This window comes from Chiroxiphia lanceolata, chromosome 14 (assembly GCF_009829145.1).
Source record: "Chiroxiphia lanceolata isolate bChiLan1 chromosome 14, bChiLan1.pri, whole genome shotgun sequence".
NCBI classification, from domain to species: Eukaryota; Metazoa; Chordata; class Aves; order Passeriformes; family Pipridae; genus Chiroxiphia; species Chiroxiphia lanceolata.
The window spans coordinates 10,908,398-10,921,350 of NC_045650.1; the positions used below are offsets into that span (position 1 = coordinate 10,908,398).

General features: G+C 41.1%; 1 protein-coding gene across 6 annotated transcripts in view; it reads right to left on the reverse strand.

Annotated features, from left to right (window-relative positions):
* Positions 1-1,842: 1,842 nt before the first annotated feature.
* IL1RAPL2 (interleukin 1 receptor accessory protein like 2) overlaps positions 1,843-12,953 on the reverse strand; it is a 429,226-nt gene continuing 418,115 nt past the window's right edge. For all 6 annotated transcript variants that reach the window (XM_032702309.1, XM_032702308.1, XM_032702311.1 and 3 more), the window contains one exon: positions 1,843-5,389. In XM_032702309.1, the coding sequence (XP_032558200.1) occupies positions 4,692-5,389 (698 nt within the window). In that variant the 3' untranslated portion in view covers positions 1,843-4,691. The remainder of the gene's footprint in view (positions 5,390-12,953) is intronic.

The following is a 12,953-nucleotide window of genomic DNA, read 5'->3' on the forward strand; positions in this document are numbered from 1 at the left end:
GACAATGCAAAACCCCCACTGTTCTCCCATCTGTGACACAGTTCCCAGGGCAGTGTCTCTGCCAGGACTAACATGCATTGGAGACTTCCTCTCCTGTGACCAGGACTGTGAGACCCGACAGCTGCTCTACCATAAAGCTCAATTCTCAGTGTCCGTTCAGAGACGGACACTGGGAAAGCTGCTCGGAGCATTCCATAAGGGCACAGTTCTAAAGGCTGCTGAATCCTGTGATTTCTGGCACTGAACTGCCCTTCCAGGCCCCTGCTCAGTAAAGTATTTCTCACTGAATTAAGGGGAATTTAAGTATGTGCTTATGCATTTGGATGAACAGAGAAAGCCTGTTGAATCAAAGGAACTACTGAGAGCAAAAGCCCTTAAAAATAATGATTTCTTTTTTTCCCTGCAAAAGTATCTGTTATTTATTCCCAAGTCCTTATCTTGTTTATAGCAAAGAATGAACAAAATTCCTTTCCCAAGGCTGGATGGTTCTGGAGCATATCCACACCAAACAGGGACAAAAATAAGCTTGATTTTAGACAGAATAAATAAGCAAATGCTCCTTAGTCTTTTGACTTCTTTCTCTCCCTTTTGTCTTTTGTGTTTCTCTGTACACAGTAAATATAAGGTTTATGGCCTTATCCAAAGTCTGCTGAATTTGATGTAACTCTTTCTGTTGGCTTGAATGGGTTTTGGAGCAGACCTGGTAGCAAGAGTATGGCAATACCTTTATATATATCTTTCTCATCCACTGTCTAGAGAAAGGAATGTTATTAAAATACCAGCCAAACACACAGCTCCCAAGAACTGTCAATATTCACTGTACTTTGTTAGTTAATTTAAAATTACCCTGTTTTCTTGCTGAACTTACTTTAGGAACATAAAATCTGCAGCAGCTGAATAGGTTTCCAATTTCTAGCTCTTTTTATAGACAACCTTTAAACCACAATTGCCTCTGAAGTACATCACACATAAAAGTAAGTATACGAACAGTAGCTTCCAAACATTACAATAAATCATATTTAAAATGAGCATGCCCCAAATCAGAAGTCCCTGTGGTTGCAATAAGGATGTTTGCTGCTGGTGATTTTGTCACCGGGGAAGGCACAGCCTGACAAGTTGGGGGTGGCAGGGCTGCAGAGTCACCCAAGCGAGATGCAGCACCAAGCACAGTCAGGGTAGTGCCCTGGCCTCTTCCCTGATAAATCCAGCTGATAAAGCCCCCATGGCTTTGGTGGGACAGAGGAATGCAAAATGCCCACATGCCCTTCTATTTCAGCTAATGAGGTTCACATTCTTGCCACCAAGGCCCTGATCCAGCTGTTACTCCTGCCATGAGGGATCCCGCTGGAGGGCTGCTCTGGTGGTGGTTTTCACAGTGGGACAAACTCCTGTGCCACCCAAATCCCACAGATGGATGCATTTCACCGTTTGACTGTATTTTTCCAGACCCTTAAGTGCTACCTATGGAAGCATGTGGCCTCTTGCATGTCACAGAGGTGCTGGAACATGTCCAGAGAAGGGCAAGAGAAGGGTCTGGAGCACAAGTGTGATTAGAAGAGGCTGAGGGAGCTGGGGGTGTCAGGCTGGAGAAAAGGAGCCTCAGGGGTGACCTTATCACTCTCTACAACTACCTGAAAGGAGGTTGTAGCCAGGTGGGGGTCGGTGTCTTCTCCTAAGTAACAAGTAGCAGGACAAGAGGAAACGGCCTCAAGTTGTGCCAGGGGAGGTTTAGATTGGATTAGGGAAAATTTATTCACTGAAAGGGTTGTCAAGCACTGGAAGAGGCTGCCCAGGGCAGTGGTGGAGTCACCATCCCTGGAGATACACAAAAGATGTGGCATTCAGGGACACGGTTTAGTGACGGGCTTGGCGGTGCTGGGTTAATGGTTAGACCTGATCATCTTAGAGGTCTTTTCCAACCCAAACAATTCCATGATTCTATACTGGTACTACATGAAACTGAGTCCACAAGAGGCCTCCCGAGCTCAGTTCCCCATCCCCACACTAGAAGCAGAGGGGTACAGGCAGTTCCAATTCATGTATATATTGTCGTAGTACTCAATACACACTCAGAAATCTTAAAGCAGATTGTGACTTGGCATCTATAACTAAAAAATATCAATACATAGACACTCAATGTGCTTTTGCAAAATGACAGAAAAACTGTTCTTTTCATGTTTCCTCAATGCAAACATGACTGCATTTTGCTTTGGAATAACTACTGCTCTAAGAGACATATTACCATTGGGTGAATGAATTTGTTACCCATATTTAGTCCTTGTAAATAAAAGAAGCAGACCAACCTGCATATGTTTTTTCTTTTCTTTTTTTTTTTTTTTTGGAGTTTGCATGCTTAATACAGAACTAGCGGGTTTAAAATCTCACTGAACATTCTATGTGAATTAACCAGATTCTAGAGTAATGTGGGAAGGAAAATAATGAAAAGTACAGCTTTTCATTTAAACATATGCAGCTCTTTTCATGCAGGGTTTGCTTTTAGGAATTTTTTTCCTTTTTTTTTTTTAATTACACTTTGCATTAAAGAACATAGCCAGTGTAAACACAGTCTGTAACACTTATAAAACAGTGCAAATTTTGTAAATTTTTGGGAGGAGGCTGAAATCCATATATTTATAATGGAGGTAAAATCGCTTTCTTTCTCAGTAGAAAAATACGTCTATTAAACACCTATATGTTTGGAACTTAACTTCACAAAAGAGCAAGTTATAGTTTCTATACTGTGTAATAAATTAATATCTTTTCTAGATTTCCATTTTCAGTGTTAGTGTCAAATGCATAATAATGCTAGAAAAAACAAGAGAAACATGTATTATTTAGAACCTAATGAAAATCTTACAGACAATAACTGGTGTAGGAGGGCACAGAATAAAGAGCTGGGGAAAGAAGCAATGGAAAAATACTGACCTCTATGAATTATTGCACATTTGAGATCATTCTCATGGCCTTTGGGCCAATTCTTTGACTTTTAAGTCTTAGGTCAGTGTTTGTTTCCATTTGACTGTAGGGTACAATTTAGGAACCACTGCAAAATGTCAAGGATTTACTGAACTTGTTTGCTGATGAAACCACAGGCAGCTGAGTGCAGAGTGCTAACTTTTATTCATGCAATCAAAGAGAACAATGCTAAAGACATACTGAAACACAGGCAAGGCTGCCTGCCTAAAAATATTTTTGGGAATTTGCTCCAGCAGATCTCATTGAGACAAAACTCTCATGTCTACTGTGTTTTCATTAGAGCTGGGCCAAAACCTGCAAAACTGGCTTCTGCCTTCATTATTTAGGGCTTTTTTCCTTAAATACTCCACTCTGCAACTCTTAATCAACTGAGTATGGAAATCTCACTGGTACTCACTGAGCAGCAATGCCTGATGCAGAGTACCTGTATAACACTTCTCATCCACCAGCAGCAGGAATGCCTTACATGAAAGATAAATGACAGTATCCTATTTGACTGATGGGATCACTACATAAGTGAGAAATGCAAGACCTTAACAGATGCTTAAAAACATCACTTTTCACTAGTTGCACAGACAGCAGAAATATTCCTGCTTCTGCCAAATTTAAAAGGTACATAAACTGACAGGTAGATAGACAAGAGAGAAAACTGTCTCAGGTGATTATCACTGCAACTGAAGTCAGATTTACCAGTAAACCTGAATAATTTAGCACTTCATCTCTGAATATTGCTGTAGTAATTATTTTCTATTGCTGACATTCTCACAAAAAGGTTGATTTCAAATTGTAACTACTGATTTTGGAAAGAAAATCCTATGTAAAATTACATTGCCTTTTCTACAAATCTTAATAGGGCTCAAGAGATCATAAGAAATTTCAAATTAATGAATAGACCAATAGAACGATAAATTTCTACTTAAATTGTTTGGAAAAAGTCATTATAAATCTGCAAAAAGTTGTGAAATAATCTATAATTGACAGAAAAAAACGTTTAAAATCCTCCTAAACATCTTCCAATATTCTAGTAAGTTGTTTAGTAAAACCACATTGCTAACCATTGACTAGGAATACAACATGCCTCAATAATAAAATGAAGAGATGCTGATGGGAGCAGGTGATTTATTCTGCAGTAACTGTTACTATGCATTTATTGATAAAGCTTCATCTGCATTGTTTCAGCTGGTCATCTTCTAAAAAGTATTTGTGAGACAATGTTACCGGGAAGGTTTCCTCCTCCTTCCTTTTCAGGATGATTCACCCCTTGTGGTCTGTGTAGGAGATAATAATTTTTGTAGCATGACTAGAATTTCAAAGTGTACTGTAGTCTATATGAAAAACCCAACAACTTCTGTGTATTTCAAATACTGTTACTTAAATATGTATGGATGTTGGAGACCATATACAGTGACCTTTTACCCATCCCAGATTGTAAACCTACTGTAAAATGGTGGGGTGTGTTTTTTTCTCTTCCCCCTCCTTTTTAAAGAAGCAATAAAACTGTACATTAAAAGACAGGAAGGACATTACTGAGTTACAAAAAGAATGCCCCCTTTGTCAATAATTTGTAAATGTAAACAAAAAAGTTCAAGTAGAAAAGCAAACAAGTGTGCTGCTGCTTCGAATATGTTTTCTCACCCCATGGGGTTAGGGCAAAGTTCTTTAAAAATGTGTCTTCATGGTGGTCATGAAGCATCTCGAAAGAGTCCTGATGTCCACTACCAGATATCACTGGTGAAGCTAAGCTCCTTGGCTGATAAAGGTAGCAGTGGGTTGTTCCTGTGAAACTCCTGGGGGTCCTTCACGGTGTTGTTGAGAGGTAGCTGTCCGTTCAGGAGTGTCAGAGGAATGTTACAGTACGTGTGGTGGTTGCTTATGGAAGCGATTGGCAGTGTCGCTGCTGACACGTCGTACTCGTACCCTCTGCAGTAATGTCTCATGTGCACAGAGTCTGCTTGATGGTAGTCAGTTAAATCAGCCCGTGATTCCACCAACGTGGCAGAAGTGCCCGTGACAGCAACAGAGGGGATAGTCTGGAGGTCTCCAAAAAGGCCCTGCTCTGCAGAATCCAGGACCTGATGCCGGGACACCACCTCCTTTTTCTTCCCTGGCATTTCAAAGACTAGGCGCTTCCAAAACTTAGAATTCAGTTTGCTGCTTTTTGGTCCTTTCCACTTGACCACCGAGAGAAGTTTGATGGTGTGCTTTAAAGATTCCACTTCATGATAATTCACTTTCCCTTTTAATTCAGTACACTCAATCAAAATAACTTTGATTTCGCCACTGACTAGCATGTTATGGAGTCTGTTTTCCATCTCAAAAATACTCCATCCTCTCCTGAGAACATAGTCTGGAGTTAACACGATAATGAGTCTTCTGCTTTGCTCAACACATCTTGTGAGATCTTCAATGTAGGCTACAAATTATAGAAAGAGAGAAAGAGTAAAGAATGAAGAAGTCTATTGTATCAAAACATTAGGCTTGCAATCAAGTATAACAAAATCCTACAGCTTACTGATCCACACTGTTTAAGACAATGGGCATTTCAATATACTCCAACAAAAATAGGATTGTGTATCACAACATATTTCTATTTATGGAGTACACATAAAAAACTCCTTAATAACACCCTCCTCCCTTTGCTATTTTTCCCTGTTCATTGCAGCAGAACGACATTTACAAAACATCCTCGCTGTGTAGATGCATTAGTGACTAAAAACACACAGTTCACTCGGTGAAAAGAATATAGGTCAAGATCAATGTAATGTTTGTGTAAATTTTAACATTAACATTGGTTATGATCAACACTGTGTTGAGGGAAGCACACTCTGGGGGAAGCAGTTCTCGTGTTTCAGATGCAAGGACATGAAGGTGCCGCAGGGTGTATGAACCGTAACTTTCAAGTGCTCAAAAAGAAATGAACCCTCATCACATGCAGAACTTGTGCTTATTGCATAGAAGCATCATGGTAGCTCTTTCTTCTTTAGGTATTGACCACAAAGCCCAAGAACATTCTTTGTAGCCCAATGGTCTGTTTTAATATCAGGAACCTGTGCTTCTATGTACCCCAAGGTATTAACAGAAACTTCACAAGTGACAGGAACAAATGGAAAATTTAAACATATTGGAGGTATTTATTTGTTGAGACATCAGTGACAAAGAAAATAGTAGAATTCTTTTATTCATGCATGCCAAGGAGTTGCAATTGATCAGTGTAAGCAGAAATACCAGCCCATCATCAGCTCCATGATGCCAGCTTATGGAACTACAAAATATTCTTGAAGTTGGACTTGGCTCCCTGAGTTTTGCTTATCCCAGGGATGGTAGGGAAAAGAAGCCAATTACGCTGGTCTGACATGGAACAGGATGGGAAAGAGATCTACTTACAGACCTGATCCAAAACCCATTCAAATGAACAGACTTCAGCAAATTTCAATGGGTTTTGGGTCAAGACTGAAAAAATGAAATCACTTAAAAAACCCTACTAAGGGCAGAAGAGTGTTCATAGGTTGCATAGCACTCGAGACAGAATATCTTTTTGTGTTTTTAAACTACATGAACCTCTTTGACCATGCTACTGAGGATGTGCCACCTGACAACAGAGGAAAGCACGTGTTATAAATGAAGACTTGGACACAAGAGCTGCACAGAACAGATCTTTACTCAGCACAGGGCAGGGCCTCTCTTTACACACCTGCCCTCTAGCAGGAACAATAATTACAAATAACATCATTAATCAACATCTGTTACTGCAAGACTCATTTTTATAGTCCCAGGCACCATACCACAGCATGCTTATTCACACCACTTCCAGTAAAGCAAATAGCTACAAAATAGGCCAACAGTAACATTCTAAAATAGCTTATTTTCATGAGACTGAAGGCATAGTTAGCATCAAATCTGCCTTTACCAATGTTTTATTTCACCACTTAGCAGCAAGAAGAATTTCTTTCACAAATGGAAAAAAGAGGCAATTGCAAACATCCCACAGACACACAAAAATTTAAGACATACACATACATTACAAATGTCTATGCAACAATCCTGACTTTTAGTTAATGGTTTATGACTCTTTAATCATGCAGCATTTACATTTTGTTTTTTTCCCTTGAAATATTTTATGAGGAAAACCCCCACATTGTTCTGTGTAAAATAGTTACTCATTAATGAAAAAAATTCAACATTAAAATCCATGGGAGAGGCAGCAGAGAGGGGAGAGAATCAGCAACAATGAGAAAATGATAAGCAGAACTGGTGAAACAAAACTTAAGGAAAGGTAGAAATGTTCAATACAATGGAAAGAGATTATCCCAATGTATCAACAGCTCAGACTCTTCATTTTCTTCCTTTCTTTCTGCTCCCAAAAAGAAAGAATTTAGGTGGGAAGCTTCATCATTAGAGGTTGAATCTGCAAGATACAGTAAAACAACAAACTATCATGCATCTTTCCTGAGACATATTCATCCCTCCTTCAAACAACTCAAGACACTGCTTTATACAAGACAGTTCTCTGCAGGACACAATACTGGGCAATACCACATGTCCAGGTTAGTGCCAAGCACGGCCACACATATCCAATGTGCATCCAACACACACAAACCAACAAAACAAACAGAAATCAGTCCACTTTCATCTCTTCAAATATCCAGTGGCAATCATTTCAATAGCAATAATCCATTATACCATTGCAATCAAAAACTCATCAGACTTTGCTTTATTCAACCAGGGAATGAGGTGGGAAGACAACAGGAAAAAAATCCCTGTTTTCTCAGATGGACATTTCTTCCCTTGGTGCCTCTCCCACATTTTGGCATGCTCACCTTTCTTACTGGATATTGCAACAGGTTAGAGCTCTGTCCTCAGCTGACTAATGGACACCTTCCCAAATGACCATGAGGTGATCTCTCAAATTCCACATTTGGAGCTGTTATAGCTCCATAGACTTGGCCAGTGAACAGGGGGCCTGTTGGTGCACTGAGGATAAAGTACACTGAATAGGAAACTGGAAAGCCACAGTTCCAGCCATCTGGTCCAGAAGTACTCAGTACTCCCAATAACTTCAGCTTGGGATTACTACTGAAGGTTGGTGACAACTTTCCTGGAGCATGTGGCTCCACTGGCTGCACTCTACAATATGTCCAATGTGCACAACTTGAACACTTCTGTGAAGAAAAGCACAGGAAGGCAGGTTCCTGTCTGTGGAAATTCCAGCTTGGTATTTTCCAGTGGTACAAGTCTGACTGCATAAACCTAGGAGCTGCTAAATCACCCGCTCTCATTTCACTTCAGAATTTGAGACTTCCCAAAATACAGCAGTTTCAGTTGTCTGTCTCAAGTGTTGAGTCCATGAGAAGGTATTAAATCCAAGCAATCTCTGTTGCAGTGTGGGATGGAGAAAGAGTTCCTTTCACCTTTCCAGTGAACTAAGAAGTAGTTGTCAGGCAATCGTTCTATTTCACTTACAGAAAAAAACCTGAACAGGGACTTCGGGAATGACATCACCAACTAGGATCAACTATAAGATTCCAGAGCAACATATTTCCATCAGATAAATATAACTTTGCTGTAACTTCACTTTTGCTGAGGAGGTGTCAACTTCAATGACATTTCATTGTGAGGGGAGAAAAAGTTGTCTTGACAAAATCAGTATGGGATTACTCGCTTTTAATTCCCAAAAACTGTGTTTTTATTATAAACTAGAATGTAAAAATAAGATGTCAGCATTAGAATTATCCACTTGGATTTCACTGAAAAAGAACATTTTAAATTCTGGCCCTTTTTTCCCCCCTCCTTTAAACATCATTTTGCAATATGGCACACAACTGTTCTCAAAATGTAAGCAAATCCCATAGGTCAAAACCTTAAAATTGTGAGTGACTGTATCAGTAACTTACTTGCATCATGTTCAGTGCAACGCCCAAGGAGGCATGGACAGCAAGAAATGTTATACCCCAAACCAAACAATGTTTTTGCGTGGTTGTCCATGAGTAATGAAGACAGATCACCTCACAGCAAACATGTGCTCACCAAACACCATCAACATGTAGTAATGCTGAACTGTATAGTCTGAAGCACTGAAGAAGAGAATTCCAAGTGATGCATCCCATTTGCAATTAAATAATGCATAACTGCCTATGGAACCTTGAATGAGCTACATTAACCACAGACTGGAAGGAAACGTAATATGCAAGCAGACTAAGAGCAAGGAAATTAATGAACACCATGGATACAGAGTTGCTTACACAAAGAAATGACTGACTAACCAGATTTAGATGATTTGCAGAAGCAGTTGAGGGAGAAAGAAAAAACACTAGAAATCATATAAATGATCCATATAAATATGGATATTTTTGGGAAACACCGGCACCACGAGAACCAAAGAGAATCTACCATCAACCCCCTGCTGGCTGGTTCCTGGCAGTCTGAAAATAACCAGCCTTTCTGTGTTTGGCAATGTGACCATCACTTGAGGAAGTTATTTATAGAAGAGCAATTCAGTCCTGGCTTCCTAACTGAATAGTTCCCAAACCCTAAATCTGACCACTTTATTACAATACAAATAACTGTATGTATTGCTTTCCTATTTATTAAATATGTTTTGCTTCTGTTAGCTCAGACCAGAACAGCAATGCAGTTGGAACTGCTGAAACACAGAGCAGAGTAATGGCCCCTCCTGAGAGAGAGCCCAATCCCTGTATAAGCTAAGGGACAGCTGATGAGTTCAACATAAACAAACAAATACTGCACATCAGTGTGACACACTGCCCTCTCAGCATATTCCTCCCCTTGCCATCATCAGACTTTCTGTATCTGACATGGTAAAGGAAGGAGGGATTAAGGAGAAGGAAAATAGAAAATATGGAAGTTCTGGGAATGTCTCCTTGCAGACTGAAATATCTGAAGTGGGCAATGTTGGTAAAATTGTCTTGGCAATAGATGGCTGAAAAAAATTCTGTATATTTATAATCAAAGATTCATAGACTGATGCAGGTTAGAAGGGGGCCCTGGAGGTCTCCAGCTCAATATCCTGCCTGAAGGGTATTGCTCAGGACATCATCCAGTATGTTTTGAAGACCTCCAAGAATGGAGGTTTCTGAGTGTCTCTAGGTTGTTTCAGTTTCTGACCACCTCCACGGTGAGTAAACTTTTCAGATGTTTAAATGGAATTTTCAGTGTTGCAACTCATACCTATGACCTCTTGTTCAACAACTGTGTACCTCTGAGAAGAAGCTGCCTTCACCTTTGTGCTGTCCACTGGAAAAATAAGAGTCAGATCCCTCCTTAGCTTTGTCTTTGTTGGCCTTTTCTTTTGGGCTCTCCTCTTATACTGTGTGCTCCAGCTTCCTGACCACCTTGGTGGCCTTCAGTGGGCTGTTACAGGATAGCCAGCCCTTCTGGCTTTTGCTCACATTTCTTCCTTTTTCAGCTGTTATCCCTCTCTATCCCTGCTACCCTCACCCATGCCTGGCATTAAGTGTAAGATTCATACAGAGCAGACGACCAGGGACTTCAGAAAGGAGTTGTTCCTGTTCCAAAGAAATGGCATCCCATACCTAATTAAGGCTCCTTGGGAACTCCAGACATATGGTTCTACTGGGTTTTGTTCATTCAGGAGCCCAGGAAGCTGGAATTCACTGGGCAAATGCCACACGGATGGGCAGACAAAACTACAAAGTGCCAGAACTGAAATACTGACTGTTGTGTGCTTTTTATCACGTCTTAGGCACTCTCCTGTTTTGCTGAGAACTTCTCATTTTTCAGGTAAAGCAAAGATGATCACCACAGTTCTTTTCACTGCCTGATCTGTTTACCCTGGGCTGAGCTGAGGTGAGTTGTTTGTGGTTTTTTCAATCCTGTCAAGACCAAATGTACATATGCTTAGAGAGCACCTAGATGATGCTCTAATAGATTTGTATTGCTGGTATTAAAAATCAAACTTGACAGGTCATCTCTTCACTTTCAGGGTTTAAAATAATTTGCAGAAACCATGGAGAAAAATATCTTCTTCTGAGTAGTCCCAATTTTAGAGGAGTGAAGGGCAAATAGATGTTTTTCTCTGCAGACACGTCATCCTTAGCAAGACAGAAAATGGCTCAGGTGAAAACATAACTATTGCTGTTACACACCCCTGCCCCCCACCCCCAACTATTCAGTCTCCTCAGGTCTCCTAACACTGAATTAAAAAACTCACAGGGCTTGAGAGTATTTGCTGTGGGAAAGGGTTTGTTTAAAAAGCCCTGAAAACTAATAGAGTGAAAATAATGAGAACTGCTAAAAAACTTTCATAACAACTGCAAGTGCATCTCAGGGATCACAGTCTCCTTACACAGGTTAACATATCCAATTATGCCTAAGTTGCCCAGGCAGAAAGGTGTATGTGCTGTCAGCTTCGACAGAATGCAGAACACTCACTCTCATAAGACCAAAGAATATTCTTTGTGAACAAATAGCTGCTATAGTACTTCCCAGAATATGCAACTCAATTCCTGGGTTACAAACTTGTCTCACTGCTTACACAGCATGCTGCATGTCACATCTCCCTGCTGGGTCACCCCTTTCACCTCCCAGCCAGCATGGCTGTGTGGGATTCTGCAGGAGCCAGAGCAGAGGAGCAGTGGCTGCTTTAGCCCCTTTTCCACCTCACCAGTCTGGGGAGCTGGGTCCATCCATGCTGCTCTCAGGCAGCATCAAGATTCACCTCAAAGGTCCTTGCTGGCCACGGTGTGATGGGCACCACTGAGGCCCTTGGCATCCTTCATGGTGTTCTCCCTCCCACAGGACAAAACGCTCCACTGGGATAAGATTTGTATCCCGGCAGGGCTCAGAAACCAACACCTACTGCAAAACATGACTCAGCCTCATTTGACCTGAACCCTGGATGCCAGGGATCTGCTTCCCAATGGTGAAGAGATGGCCTCAGTCCCTACAGCCATCACCTCTGTCCTCCCAGGGACAGCAGCAGTTGCTCCATGGACATCCCTGAAACAGAGGGTTCTCAGCACAGAGGTGACATGCAGAGCTCAGACATGCACTGTGAAGGAGGTGGCTGCTGGGTGCATCCCAGCTAAAGCACATCTGGCTGTAATCTCCCCCTTGGCTGCACAGGGACATGCAGAGCCCATCACAGCTTTTCCCCAGAGGTTAGCGATGAGCCAGCTGGACAAAAACATCATCAAAGTTGTCCCTGAATTTTTCCGGAGTCAGCTTTTTAGGTTGTTCAGAGAACTGTGCAAGAAAATTAATGAAATACTATTTAACAAATCTATTTTTTGCTCGCTCTCAAATCCAAGGAGCAGCTGTCAGTACTGCTGCAAGCCAGGAAGGAAGCGCAATGGTTCACACCCTCCTGTGGCAGCACCTCACAACTGCAGATACTGTAGGAACAGTCCTACAGAACACAGCTCATATGCTGCACTAGCGGAGTGGCACACACTGAGGCACACAGGATATAAAAGGAAACACATCAGAACAAAGTAAGAAAGTATTACATTGATTGAAAGTAATTTACACCGAAAGATGAGGAAATGCAGCACATGTGAGAAGAGATATTTCCTAAAATAAAAAAAAATAACTGTGATCAACCCCCAATTTTTCTATAGAAATCTACTCTGGAGAGCTATATATTTTGTCGTATCTGCCAATTTTTGAGACAGTCACTCTAAAATATGTTATGTTTACCTCTGAAGTTTCTAGCAGGCCCATTCTACATCACACTGCCTTCACTAAGCACTGCAAGTCCTTGAGAGACTGGTGAGCACAAGCCAGGACACGGCCACATTCCACTTCTCCAGTGCACACGGAGAGCTTACAAATACAGGAGGCCGAGTCTTCCTTCCTTCCCCATCTCCTCTCCCTCCCTCTAGCCCCACTTAAAATAAAGTGCCTTCTCTCATATCTTTTTCAAAGCTAAAGCATGCAAATCACACTCATTTCAGTGGCACATTTTATTCTGCATTGTCATTATGCCTGATTAAGCGTTC